General features: G+C 42.5%; 1 protein-coding gene across 9 annotated transcripts in view; it reads right to left on the reverse strand.

The window, feature by feature from the left end:
• ADAMTSL3 (ADAMTS like 3) overlaps positions 1 to 15,361 on the reverse strand; it is a 411,249-nt gene that overhangs the window by 353,520 nt on the left and 42,368 nt on the right. For all 9 annotated transcript variants that reach the window (XR_013395882.1, XR_013395881.1, XR_013395880.1 and 6 more), the window contains exon 3: positions 8,990 to 9,109. Coding sequence is in view for 6 of the 9 variants with exons in the window: in XM_015142900.3 (XP_014998386.3) it covers positions 8,990 to 9,109 (120 nt within the window). In the remaining 3 variants the exon portion in view is untranslated. The remainder of the gene's footprint in view (positions 1 to 8,989; positions 9,110 to 15,361) is intronic.

Here is a 15,361-nt window from a genome sequence, read left to right on the forward strand (position 1 = left end):
TTCTCAAGATCACAAACACTAAGAAAATCTACTCCCTTCACTATGCCTGAGGAGGACAGACTACAACAGAACAGAAATCTGGCACTCATTTAAGAAAAACACACATTCAGTAGCAGAGATGTTTAATAGAAGGGGGTTGGTGAATGTGGTCAAAATAAAGAATTAGAGATGATCAAAGGTGACATTGAGGGTTCCCCCACTACATGAGGCTGTATTTCATGGCTGATTGATCTTCTTTAGCAGAGCTCTGAGTATAAGACAGGGAAAGACACCAAGTTGTAGAGAACCCGATAGAAAGTTCCACTAGGCTAGTGGTCCAGGAAAATCATGCATAGAAGGTGAGGGATGACACTAGGAGAGGCCACATGGGTAGGAAACCTAGAGATGCTGAAAGGTGGCTGATCACCTGGGAGAAGTAGAGAGGTAAGAGAATTAGATGTGTCTTAGAGATCAAAAGGAATGCATATAGTAGGAGCATGCATAGGAGGATGTGTAGGAGAGGGGTCTCAGATTACAGAGAGACTGCAGGATTTAATATTTCTAAAGCAGAATAGTGTGAAGAATGATAAGGTCCAGTTTGGACACTTGGAATGGGTGACTGAAATGGAAGGTCTGTGAAGGTCACTGAAGCCACAGAGATCCATAAATGACAGGGTTAGATTGAAGCTTGCAGAATGACAAATGTAATTGAAATGGTTTCTTGGAACAGGCAATTTTAAGGGCCATAAGTCACTGCCCTGAGCTATCACTGCCAACCCCAGGGACAGGAGGCTCAACAGAAACTGCTCCAAGTGTTAATTCTTGAACACTCCCAGGACCATGGCAGGACCTTGGAAGGAAGGAAGTCATGATTAGGTCATAAAGGCTTTGGTGAATGCTCTGATCAGTGGTTTAGACAGGTGACATGAGCCTCCAAAAAGGAGGAGCATTGAGATGAGAGAAGAAGACTAGCTAGGAAGCAGCAGTAGGGACTCAAAGAAGGTCAACCCCCCCCCCCCACCTTAGCCGTGTACTGCTTGGGGTGTGAGGTATGAGCAGCCTCCACTGGTGAGGCCTGCAAGGGAGACAGTGAGCCTGGCCAAGGCCAGTTTTCAGTTGCAGCAGAAAGTTGGAAGTCAGGATATAGGGTCCTGTTGACCATGAGGGGACGATGGAAAGCACTGGGAAGGGGGAATCAATAAACAAAGGATAAAACAGGAGGAAGAATAGAAAAGCAAGGCATAAAGGGCCGCTGAAGAGAGAAGATGGAGGAGAGGAAAGCCTACTTGCTTTCTTTCATCCAGGGATTGTGAGTGACAGAACTGAGTTGCTCAAAACAACCTCGTCTCAAAGCACTTGAAGACTTTGAGGATCTGTGAGTAGGGACTGATCTGATTTCAAAGAGAAAGGATGATCTGAGGGCAGGCAGTAAGGGCCCTGTCAGAACAGAACCTGTCTCTCAGCGTTCTTAAGTGTAGTGAGGGACTTTTAAGGAAAGATCCATTTGGGTCCGTCCTGAACATCCCCACCCTATACCCACCACTTAACCCATAGGGTGAAAGTGATAAAAATCACACAGTACCCCAAATACGAGTCTAGGAAGATGACACTGAAAGAGGAAAATGTCTGCATCCTTCTAAAGCTGGATATTAAATCTCTACTCACACAGTTCTTTTATGCTTTTATGATTTGTGAAAAGCTCAGTGATAATGAAATTCAGAGTTCCTGTGTGCCACAGTCAATCAGAACAGCATGTATAGTTACATGTGCAGTATTCATGCATTTGCTACACATGTGAACTGGGAACAGAGTACAAGTTATTCCAATTAATTTGTTCTCGTCTTCTCTTAACAGACCATGAGCTTGCTTTCTTGTTAGATCGCTAAATCTTGGAATATTTAAGCAGCATAACTACATTTGACCGAGATTACTCACTAACAAAGGAATGAACTATTCAAACTCAAATGGCTTGCTGCTTAAAAATATTATACACACAGGCCAGAAACAACACAGAAACTCTCCTATGTGGAGAACATATAAGTTGCTCATTTTGATCAGTGAAGAAGATGAAAATACCCAGTAGACCCATGGGCTATGTCCATTTTCTTTTACCAGAAGTTTCAGAAGTTGGTGTATACTTTCCACCTAAAAACGATTACATAAATAACTTGGAAACGCCAAGTGATATTTCTGAAGGCTGCCAACAGTTTAACCACATTGAAACTCCTGGCCAAGACATTCATGAAAAGTTCGGAGGAAGTTACTTTGAGAAAGATGTACTCACAGCAAAAACATTTCTTCTCTTTAGAAAGAATGCATAAATCAATAGTTAAACGAGGAAAAGGAAAATTATGTTTATCATAATAGTATAAGAAAAAAGGCATTTAAAAGAAGTTTAGAAATAAGACTACACAAAGACTTCATTATTAATATATTATTGTTATTACTAGTATTAAAAATTCATTCAAACATTTCTCTCATACTTTTCCTGCCCACAGATTAGATGTAAAAATGTCTTAACTGAGCTTAAGGGCAAAGAATGGGCACTTGGCTTTGCTACTGCCTGGCTGTGTGATCTTGGACAAGACACTGTTCCTCTCCAGGGCTCAGATTCCTCACCTGAAAAGCCAGAATTCTATACTTTCTTTCAACTCTGACATGCTATTAATATAATTCCAGATGCTACTAAGGCCGCACATCCAGCCCTCTGCCTCCCTGGGGAAGGAAACAGTAAAGAAAATACAATTTAGAGAGGTGTTTTGAAACAAGGAATCATACAAATAGGCAGCCAATGACATCCCAGGAAGGAAAGAGAAGAGTCAACTATGACTTCACCTATGATGTCATTAAGGCCTTAGGACTTTACAAACATGGAATTGTACCAACACAGACTTTTATAAATATAGGCTGATTCATACCAGAATATAGGTGTGACTTTAAGAAAGTAACTGAAATTCTTAAAAAGGATGCCTGTTGAAGGTGGTGGTGGGAGGGAGGTTGGAGGACATAGAAGAAGTTAGATTTTAAAGGTTAAAAATGAGTAGCAGAATGAGTAGCAGAAAGCATCAAGAGACAGTAAGAATTTGAAAACCAAGTGGTCACTGAAAGCATGGTAGATTAGAGTACAGGCAAAAGCATTTTTAAGTCTAGGAAAAAAATCTCCAATCCTCTTAAATGTGGTCAGGAAGAGATACAGCAAATACTAAATTAGTCAAGGGCAGAGGAGCAGGAAGTTTACAGGGGAGAAGGGATGGCCTGGTATAAATAGGTATAAAAGGACCTCTCCAACATGAGATCAAGGTGGTTCTCCTCTAAATGGCTTCAAACTTGCATTAGTGGGATTATCCCTGGTTAATTTTAGGAAAATCAGAACCCATTACTTGTCCTACATGCTTTGAATCCAAGCTATTAACCTTTTCTCCTGCCTTTTGGTGCCTAGTAGACTAAAAGTGGCAAAGCCAGAATTATTTTAATACCCTGTATTCATACTAACAGGTACACACATAAAGAACTCATAAAACATAGGAAAGTGTGCATGAGGCCCTAATTTCTAAGTCACCTACTGCTCGTGCTTAATGTCCTTTATCCTATGGTGGCTGCCAGTGAGGAGGCCAATCCACCAAGTCTGGGAGGACATACCTTCCACCTTCCCCCATGCCTAACAAATGCTAAAAATAAAGAGAAATGAAAGAATATTTATGCAAAAGACAACTTTTCCTAACTCCTTAAAAAATAAATGCCCCTTAACTGAGAAACACTGTGCTTGCCACAGGCTTTTAAATCAGTGTCCATAATAAAGCTCCAAGTTTAAATCTTCAGTGAGTTGAAGCAAGGTAAGGATAGAAAACAACCACACCATCCCCCTTTCCCAGAAGGTGACCTAGGCAGAGAAAGACAGAGCAGATCTCCAAAAACTGCCTTACTCAACGATGAAAGGAACCATGTGCAGCTGACCAATATCCAGTTGTTTGCCTATGAACAGGTCCTCTGTGGGACAAAACTCAAAAACCACTATGAGGAATGACCAAAGAATCTACCCCAGAGACAGGCTGGCTGGTAACTCTGAAACCACAGCCTTCTTAGCCAGTCGTCCCAAACTAATACATTCTAGCTACTTCATGTACCTGATGCAACCAAGTGCTAGAACACCTTCATTCTAAGAATATGCCCATCCAATAAAAAGTCAGTGCCATTATAATTTCAGTTAATGTTTCACTCAAGCTTCAAAAAAATTGTGGTTTCTATTAAAAAACTGGAAAGGAATAAATATGCTTATGAATGCTCTCAGCATAGCTAATTCCAAATTCCTGAAAGAGATGAGAATAAGCTGATAAGGCATCCGTTAATCTTAAGTCATTCTCTGGAGTCTACTAAGATCCCCAAAGCTCTACTAACTGTAAACAGTGGAATCAGGATTTTTAGGATAGGAGATAATTTTCTAGGTGGTTCTTCTGAGAGAAGTTCCTCGATATATCTCAGAGCAGGAAAGCCTTGGGTTTGGAGTGTAATGGTCTTAGTTTTTCAAATAATCACAGATGTCCTTGAGTAAGTCATTTGCACATTCGGGGTCTCTGTTTTCTTGACTTGTAGAATGAGGCATTTGGGCCAAAGTCTCCACCAACTGTAAAACTGTATAATTCTCTAAGTAATAGTTTACCGAATTGCTGGCAAGACTGCCTCAATAATCAGAATGATCCAATTAACACTCTGCAACGTGGAATATTCTATTTGTGGTCTCAAAAATAGACTATTTTAGAGTGGAAAGAGTTCAGATCATGAAATCCAGTCACTTAGTTTTTTAAAAGAAATAAAGAATCCAAAATCCAAAACATTAAATAGTTCTGCTAAATTATAAGCTGATTGGTGGTAGAAGCAAGACCAGACTGCCTGACTAGTCCTGTTTGCACTAAACCACATTGTTACTCAGTTGGCTTCAGACAGCTTTCTTCACTAGAAGCTGCCACGGCCCCCTCTATGATCCATAGTGTGGCTTTTATGCCTCCCATTAAATGCAGCCTACATCACAGCTGTGGGTTACTGGCCTCAGGGTTATTAGTTTTCCAGGCATCCAACCCAGGAGACATTTGAAGAATGACCTGAAGGTCTTCATGAAATGTGCCCAAGATAAAATACTTTAAAAAGTCCCGTGAGGTTCGTCCAAGACAGCAAATAGCTACACACCATCCATTTGTGTACCTATAAAGAGTACTTTATAGGTAGGAAGATCCTAGTGAACCCACATCTGATCCAATAGCATTAGAAACTAGGCTGCAGCCTCAATTGCATAAGCACTTTTTCACTCTGGCTTCAGGCCACTGTGACAGCAGGATGGCACCCTTGGCATATATATGGAGATTCCACAAGTAGGTACCCATGCCACCTGACACAGGTTCTGCCCTGGCAGCCACTCACACATACCCTGTACCTATTTCTGGCTGTGGAATGCCGGTGGCTGCTGGCGTATAACAAAGGCTACACTGGAAAACTGTCCCCACCACTTCCCCAGGTATGAAATCTTTGGAGAGACTGCTCTGAAAACCTTTTACGGACAACCTGGGAATTTCTGTGCAAGAGCAATGCTGCATGCCACCCAGTGTGCTGCAATTTGTTCCAACATGAGACAATTTGTTCCAAAGAGTACAACTGGCTGCTAGACATTAAACCCTATATTATGTTGGATCCAGCAACTGGGTTGAATCTCCCAGACATAATGATGTGTGAAAGAAGCCAGACACAAACGAGTATGTGCTGTATGATTCCATTTATATAAAATCAAAAATAAAATTAAAAGCAGGCAAAACAAATCTAAAATACTGATAAAAGTCTGAATGGTGGTTACTTCTTGAATGTGGGATATTGATTGGAAAGAGGTTCAAGGAGCCTCATAGGGTGCTAGAAATGTTCATTTTCTTGATCTAAGTAGCAACTACACAGATGTAAAAATACTTAAAAATTCATCAAGCTCTATACTTCAGATATGTGAGTGTTTTGCTTACATATGTTATACCTCAATAAAAAATTAATTGAAAATATTGCATGGGATCTCCTAATGTAAAGGAAGAATAAATTTCTTCCTCTCCTTTAGCATAAGGATATCTGAGATTCTTTGAATTGAATGTTTGCAAATAACATTCTTAGTAATAACAATAGCTAAATTAAATGCTTACATGTATGTACCAGGCCCTGTGCAGGGAGACATATGAATTATCTGCTTCAAGTCCTTGCAACAACTACATAAGGTAGGTATCATCCAAATCTCCATTTCACAGATGAGAAAATTAAGGGACAGGGAAGTAAAGTAACTTGTCCACAGTAAAACAGCAAATCAAATAGCAGAACTGAAAAGTCAAATTCAAACCCAAAGCAGTCTGACTCCAGAGACTTTGTTCTTAATTGATCTTAATGCTTCATCATATGCTGCAGGATCAGGGGATTTTTTAAAAGTTTGATAGTATTTGATTGGTTTTGTCCTTTCCCCAGTGCCTGAGAAGCATGTTCAGCATTAAGAAAAAAGAGAATTGGCCAGACGCAGTGGCTCACACCTATAATCCCAACACTTTGGGAGGCCAAGGAGAGCAGATTGCTTGAGCCCAGGAGTTTGAGGCCAACTTGGTCAACATGGCAAAATCTCATTTCTACAAAGTGCAGACAAAAAAAATTATCCAGGGGTTGTGGTGCATGCCTAATGCCTATAGTCCCAGCTACTGGGGTGGGGGATGGGGCTGAGGCAGGAGGATCACGTAAGTGTGGGGGGAAGGTTGAGGCTGCACTGAGCTGTGATCATGCCACTGCACTCCAGCCTGGGTGACAGAACAAGACCCAATCAAAGAAAGAAAGAAAGAAAAAAGAAAAGAAAGGAAAGAAAAGGGAAAAAAAAGAGGAAAGAGAATCAGGATTTGGGTGGTGGATTAACAGTCTCTAGCTAATTAAATTCCTGAGATTCATTCAATAGATACAGCTAGTTTAGTCCAAGCACCTATTTTCTGTGCCTTTAAGAGTAGAGGAAAGTGGGTGCTATTATTGGCTTGTTATAGTCTCAAATTATTCCTTTCTCTTAAAAGAAATACACAGTGGGGGCAACACAGAGTGTTTTCATATGCTAGTCACTAGGGCTTTCTGGAACACCATGTCCTAGGATGAAATTTCCACAGCATGCCACACACTTTTCAGATCTGCTTTAGACCTTTTGAAAAGACTAAAGGGGCTTGTTTTCCCCTTTTCCCAGCTTTTATATTATTATGATTATATTAAATATAAAGTATCTGTGGAACCTGGAGAAGGCATTAACCACTCTTTAATTATAAAATGCATAGCTCGGTATTTTCCAGACACCCGCTTTTATCCTTTATGGCCCTCTCAATTAGTTCCTCTGAAGTTCTCATATGAAAACCTGTTGGATTACTGATTTCTGGATTAAAAGGGGCTATAAATTATAGCCCCTCTTAAAATCCATCAGGGGAAGGGGGAAGGCAGAAAGTGACTTAATGATGATTTAGCCCTTATTAGCAACCAGGCCCAAATGTTTGAGCTCTGCAATGCAAATATAGAATTATTCCCCAGCCCACCCCTGCTCCCCACAATGACTAGTAACGCACTCACTCACTTTCAAAGGAACTTGAAAAAATGATTGACTGTTGACATTTTCAGTAAGAAATTGGTCTCATCCCACTCCTGCCCCAATGAACAGTGTGGCTCCTGCCCACGAGGGTCTGGCATGTCGCAGCCCTGTCCTTCACCCCAGTCCCAGCTCTGGAATTAAGCCCATCAAGGGTAGGTCACTGAGCAGCAGCCTCAAGGATGGAGAGTGTGCAGTGTCTCCCCCTGAGCTGGGAGATAGAGGACTGAGCAACAGACTCCTCTACCTGCCCTCTATGCTCTAATCTCCATCCTGCATGAGCCACTGATGCTCTACAAGACTATAATCCTTCTCCCAGCCCACCCCCAGAACTCTGCCTAGCTCCAGTCAGCCCCAGAACTGGGTCCCACTCCCTCTGGTCACATCTTGGATCTACCCATGTTGGCAGACTGAATTTCTCAGAGCTGTTCCTTTTGAGTACTGTCTTTTGTACCCTGACTAGGTTTTACCTAAATCAAACCAGGAAGCACTGGCCTTTAGCTACACAGTTGAGGACAGCACAGCTGGCCTCAGTCACTGGGCCATCTCCCTCCACTCTATCATGTACCATGAGAAGGTGATCTTGCCCCAGCTCCTCACCTTCACTTGGGCCCTATAGGTGCCGAGGTCTGCCAGATCCACTCAGGCCCCACATCATCTTAAAGTCCACCCTGGTTTGCTCAACTGCCCCATAAATTCAGGCTTTACCAGGTTTGCATTAGGCAAAGTTGAAACTCTCTGTTTCACCAAGTTGTGAGTGATTTCAAAGATGGGTAATCTTAAATGCTATTATGGCATCAAGGTGAATTAAGGAGAGAAGGGAATCACAACTTTCAGTGTTTGGCTTGCACATGTCAGCCAAGGAAGGCCTTCTCTAGTTAGCCTTCCTAAAATGATTTAAACACATACACACACACACACACACACACACACTCTCACAGACATATGCACACACAGGCATACACACTGCGTTCCTTTCTGAAAAGTAACCTTGAGGAAAAAAGCATGCAATATTGGTGCTGGTAAAAGAAATGAAGTAAAAGCTGAGGGCAAAGAAGTAACACATAAGCAGAAAACAGAACTTTTGGATAATTTCAGAACTGAATCATCAATGTGGTGATAGCTAAGATGAACAAATTTACCATATATTTCTGATGAAAATAAGAAAAAGTGACTCTTACGCAAATGCAGAAAAAGAACTGCACATTCTATAGGAAATTATATACAAACATAGGCAATTCAGATGTTCTGAGATCCTTCAAGGGTATCAAGGGTCTGTTGCACTAGTACTGCCAAGAGGAAAATATAATTACTTTGAAGGTCTTTTAGAGACACTCTTTCCTGACCACTGGCAAACAGCAAAGCCCAAGGTAGATCCTTGCCCAATGTTCTTACCTGGTCGTCATAGCGGTAAGTGAGGAACTGCTCCCCTGTTGTGTCTTCCAGAAAACTTCCCTGAGGAGAGAGTGCAAACTCGGGAAGGAAATAGGCTCCAGGAGATTTCTCAGCTGTGGTCTGAAAAACAAGATCATTTGGTCACAAGTAAGGCTCCAGTAAGAACCCCCTAACAAGTAAAGTACAAGAAGGCCATTCCAGGAGAATCCACCATTAAAAGCTATACCAAGAAACAAAAAGGGAAGTGCCCTCTCTTGGCAAAGACCAAGGTGAGGCACACCAAGTGTCTGCGTCGGGGCACTGTTAGGCCAGGATATCACAGTGGCCTGAATCAAATTGGCGGCCATGACATTTATTCCCTGACACCTGCCTCTCTCCCCCTCCCTGCTACCTCTGCTCCCCATCTTCCAGCAATTCAGTCACAGAGTAGTTAACTTTGTTTTGTTGTTGCAAATCTATCATTTTTAGAATTTTCTTCTTCCTTTCTTCCTTTTTCTCTTTTTTTTTTTTTGGCAAAGGAGTAAGAAACAAAAATTTTCTTCCATACTACAACAAAAATGCACCTCATTGTAGAAACTTTAGAACATATAAATGAGCACAGAAGAAAATAAAAATCACCCATAACCTTTTCAACCTGTAATAACCACTTTTAATTGTTTTGGCGTGTTTCCTTTGAGATGTTTTCCTCGTAATGCTTTGTTTAAAGATCCAAGCTTAAATAAACATGGATATTGTAGACTCTGTTTAGTTCATGGAAAGCTCATACTCCGGTCCGTTTTCACGCTGCTGATAACGACATACCCGAGACTTGGAAGAAAAACAGGTTTAATTGGACTTAAGAGTTCCACATGGCTGGGGAGGCCTCAGTATCATGGCAGGAGGTGAAAGGCACTTCTGACATGACAGCCACAAGAGAAAATAAGAGGGATGCAAAAGCAGAAACCCCTGATAAAACCATCAAATCTCATGAGACTTATTCACTATCATGAGAACAGTATGGGGAAACTGCCTCCATGATTCAAATTATCTCCCACCAGGTCCCTCCCACAACACGTGGGAATTATAGGAATACAATTCAAGATGAGATTTGAGTGGGGACACAGAGCCAAACCATATCATTCCACCCCTGGCCCCTCCAAATCTCATGTCCTCACATTTCAAAACCAATCATGCCTTCCCAACAGTCCCCCAAAGTCTTAACTAATTTCAGCATTAACCAAAAAGTCCACAGTCCAAACTCTCATTTGAGACAAGGCAAGTCACTTCTGCCTATGAGCCTGTAAAATCAAAAGCAAGCTAGTTACTTCCTAGATACAATGGCGGTATAGGTATTGGGTAAATACAGCCATCCCAAATAGGAGAAATTGGCCAAAACAAAGGGGTTACAGGGCACATGCAAGTCCAAAATCTAGTGGGGCAGTCAAATTTTAAAGCTCCAAAATGATCTCCTTTGACTCTACGTCTCATATCCAGGTCACACTGAGGCAAGAGGTGGGTTCTCATGGTCTTGGGCAGCTCCATCCCTGTGGCTTTTCAGGGTACAGCCTCCCTCCCAGCTGTTTTCATGGGCAGGCATTGAGTGTCTGTGGCTCCTCGAGGAACATGGTCCAAGCTGTCAGTGGATCTACCATTCTGGGGTCTGGAGGACAGCAGCCTTCTTCTCACAGCTCCACTAGGCAGTGTCCCAGTAGGAACTCTGTGTGGGGGTTCTGATCCCACATTTCCCTTCCGCACTGCTATGACATAGCTTCTTCATGGGGGCCCTGCCCCTGCAGCAAACTTTTGCCTGGGCATCCAGGTATTTCCATACATCCTCTGAAATCTGGGCAGGGGTTCCCAAACCTCAATTCTTGACTTCTGTTGCAGGCTCAACATCACATGGAAGATGCCAAGACTTGGGGCTTCCACCCTCTGAAGCCACAGCCCAAGCTCTGCATTGGCCCCTTTCAGCCACAGCTGGAGCAGCTGGGACACAGGGCACCAGGTCCCTAGGCTGCACACAGCACAGGGACCCAGGGCCCAGCCCACAAAACCACTTTTTCCTCCTGGGCCTCCAGGCCTGTGATGGGAGGGGCTGCCATGAAGGTCTCTGACATGCCCTGGAGACATTTTCCACATAGTTCTGGGGATTAACATCAGGCTCCTTGATACTTATGCAAATTTCTGCAGCCAGCTTGAATTTCTCCCCAGAAAATGGATCTTTCTTTTCTATTGCATAATCAGACTATAAATTTTCTGAATTTTTATGTTCTGTTTTCCTTTTTAAACTGAAAGCCTTCAACAGTATCCAAGTCACCTCTTGAATGCTTTGCTGCTTAGAAATTTCTTGCACTGGGTACCCTAAATCTTCTCTCTCAAGTTCAAAGTTCCACAAATCTCTAGGGCAGGAGCAAAATGCCACCAGTCTCTTTGCCAAAACATAACAAGAGTCACCTTTGCTCCAGTTCCCAACAAGTTCCTCATCTCCATCTGAGACCACCGCAGCCTGGACCTTTTTGTTCATAACATTATCAGCATTTTGGTCAAAGCCATTTAACAAGTCTCTGGGGAGTTCCAAACTTCACCACATTTTCCTGTCTTCTTCTGAGCCCTCCAAACTGTTCCAGCCTCTGCTTGTTACCCAGTTCCAAAGTTGCTTCCATATTTTCAGCAGCATCCCATTCTACTGGTGCCAATTTACTGTAGTAGTCCATTTTCATGCTGCTGATAACGACATACCCAAGACTGGGAAGATAAAGAGGTTTAATTGGGCTTGCATTTCCACATGGCTGGGGAGGCCTCAGAATCATGGCAGGAGGCAAAAGGCACTTCTTACATGACGGCGGCAAGAGAAAATGAAAGGGATGCAAAAGTGAAAACCACTGATAAAGCCATCAGATTTTGTAAGACTTATTCACTGCCACGAGAACAGTATGGGGGGAACCTCCCCCATGATTCAAATTATCTCCCACCGGGTCCCTCCCACAGCATGTGGGAATTATGGGAGTACGATTCAAGATGAGATCTGGGTGGGGACACAGAACCAAACCATATTACCTGGCATCTGAATCACTGGACGTAAATCACAATGGTTGGAGTCTGAGGGAGTCAGAAAGGACATCCTCTTTGGGGGAATATGGCTTGAATATCATGACCCAATTGACTTGCTACCATCACACTATCATCCACCTCCTGGGAGAGCCTGTCCGAGGGAAGACTGAGGAGGTAGGGGGCTTACCAGGATCACTGCCTTGATTGCGTCAAAGAGGAAAGTAATAAAGGAGACAGAATCTGCAGTGCTTAGCCCCATCCAGTCAAAAATACATGGATCTGTGACTATACCCCCGACTGGATACCTCACTTCCCCTGCTTGGGAAGAAATGAGTCAGAAATAACGTAAGAGGCCACAGGTGTTACTCTAAGAAAATTGCTCTCTGCAAACAGGAGGAGCAGGGAATAAACACATTCCTCTGACACCTCTGCTGCTCCAATGGACTCATTCTCAAACTGCAGCAGGTACTATGGTTTATGCCAAAACATCCCTCTGAATACTGTGTTTTAGAAAGGTAAATCAACATCGTTCTGTCAAAGAACACAGAAGAGATAACTCCACTAGACTAGATGGTTTAGATGGCACTACGCTGTTAAAATAATTTGAAGATTTTCTTATTAAATTTCATTTATGTGAGAGATTTAGCACCACTATTGTTAATTGCACCTACTGGCTTCAATCATCATTTTATTTTTTTTTACTTTAATATTTTTCAGACAGAGTCTTGCTTTGTCACCCAGGCTGGAGTTGAGTGACGTGATTTCAGCTCACTGCAATCTCCGCCTCACAGATTCAAGAAATTCTCCTGCCTCAGCCTCTCTAATAGCTGGGGTTACAGATGCCCACCATCACACCTGGATAATTTTTGTATTTTTAGTAGAGACGGGGTTTTACCATGTTGGCCAGGCTGGTCTCGAACACCTGACCTCAGGTGATCTGCCCGCCTTGGCCTCCCAAAGTGCTAGGATTACAGGCATGAGTCACTGCGCCCAGCCAGAATCATCATTTTTAAATACCTAAAGAGACCTTAGAAGTCATCTAGGTCAAACTCCTTATTTTAACAATGAGTAAACTATAGAGTTAGGAGACTTACCAATTACCAAATCTGAGAGTGACTATTCCTGGCACACAAAAAGAGCAAGTGCAAAAGCCCTAAAATAGAAAGGCAGTCAGTGAGTTTGAGGAGCAGACCCAGGCTTACAGCCAGGGCTGGAACCTGTTAGCAGCCATGTGCAAATACCTGGACAGATCCATTTACCAGAGTGGGAGCAGTCAAAGATCACCACCTTAAAACAGCTTCCTGCATATAGTGGACCTTCCAGTGTGATGCTTATCTTTAGTTGACCATGCATTCAACACATATTTATTGAGCACCTAGTATATGCCTGGCACAGTTCTCAGTGCTATAGATACAATAAGGAACAACAAAGATCAGGTTCCTATTTTCATGGAGGTTACATCCTAGGGGAGGAGATACATAGTAAAATAAGTAAACAAATACATAAATAAGAAAATTAACATTCTAAGTTATAAAGGAAATAAAACAAGGTGATATGAGAATAATGTTGGGAGAGGACTGTTCAATTTTAGATAAGATTATCAAAAAAGGCATCCATGAGAAGATAAGATTTCAGATAAAACCTCAAACAGGAGGAGCCAGTTATGGAAAAAGCTAAGGATGAGTATTACTGGCAAAAGAAGAGCAAGTACCAAAGCTCCAAAGTGGAAAGGAAGTCAGTGAGTTGGAAGAACTAGAGTGTGGCTGGATTCAGTGTGGACAAGTAAGAGTGGCAAGAAATGGATAAAGGAAGGAAGACAAAAGCCACCCAAGACATTTAAAGCCTTATGGCAAGGAGATGGAGAATCACAGAAGAGTATTTAAATAACACTGACTGCTTTGTGGAGAATGGGCTAGAAGGAGGCAAAGTAGAAACACAAAGACTAGTTGGAAGGCTGTTGATACTAACCCAGGTGAGAAGGGATGGTTCATTGGACTGGGTTGATGGCAGTAGAGAAGGGGAGAGGTGCATGGATTAGAAGTAGAACCAACAAAGCTTGCTGATGAGGGAGGAAAAGGGAGGAATCAAGGGTGACTTCTGGGTTTTTGGTTTGAGCAATGGCTATAAAGGAATTGCAATGGATGGACAGCCCTGAGGCAGAAACAGATTTGTTGGGGAGGGTACAGTCAATAGTTCTGTTTGAGTCATGTTAAGTTGGAGGTGTCCATAAAACATCCATGTGAAGAGCTTGAGTTTGCCATTCAATATGCAAGTCCAGGGCTCAGAAAGGAAATCTGAGGCTGGAGACAGGGATTTGGAAGTCATCACTTAACATTTTCATAATATATGTATGTATGTATATTTACATATATTTACACCCATTATACCAGAAAAGCCACTCCCTAGAGAAAGAGTTTGGCATGCAAGAGGGCTTTGCCTGACACCCTCAATTCTAATATTTGAAATTAAGTAGAAGAGGAGGAGTAAGCAGAAGAGACTAAAAATGAACATCAATTAGAGCAGAATAAAAAGGAAAAAACCCTATATTAGGTCATGGGAAGATTTAGCATCAAAAAGAATAGTCAAGTGTCTTGAATGCTGCCAAGAAATTGAGGAAGATGAGGCCAGAGAAGTATCCCTTGGATCTAGTAACAGGGAAGTCAATGTTGACTTTGACAAGGGTAGTTATGATGCAGTTTTTCTTAGAAAAATTGGGCCTTCCCTTAGGAGAAATGGCTGAGTTCACACAAGGCTTCAGAAAGCAAGCATCATACCAAACATGTGTTTGACATTTCCACCCAGAAGGAAGTTGACTTCCTACATCTTAGGAAGACCCAATGGCATGCGGCCCCTCACAGGATGGGGTGACCAAAGAGGTCAGAGCCCTTAAGTAGCAAAAGTTGGAGGGAAAGCAGGAGAAACAAGCCTGGATCAGGAAGTGTGCGATCTTCCCAGGGCACTGAGCCAGGCCTAGGAGAGAAGCTGCCAAAATGCATCATCTCCACCAGCCACTGTCCACAGCTGCTGAGTCACCAGAGACGAGGTCAAGAGGAATCCAGACAGTACCTCCAGGGACTATGAATACGAGACTTGGAGATACAGCTGTGTCTCCATATCCCCATCCAGCTGAAGAATTTGACTCAAGCAGGAGGAAGTGTATATGGGATGGCTATTCAAGGACAAGAGTTGAGTGTTCTAGACCTTAATCTACACATTGTAAAGGGTCAAGAATAACTATGAAAGATGGGTGAAAGTTCTGCTTGATTTTCATACTATGATATAATAGAAATACATATGTGGCCTCTGACCAAGGTTCTTGACATAAAGCTCAGCCGTAGGAGA

Source organism: Macaca mulatta, chromosome 7 (genome assembly GCF_049350105.2).
Source record: "Macaca mulatta isolate MMU2019108-1 chromosome 7, T2T-MMU8v2.0, whole genome shotgun sequence".
Taxonomy (NCBI): Eukaryota; Metazoa; Chordata; class Mammalia; order Primates; family Cercopithecidae; genus Macaca; species Macaca mulatta.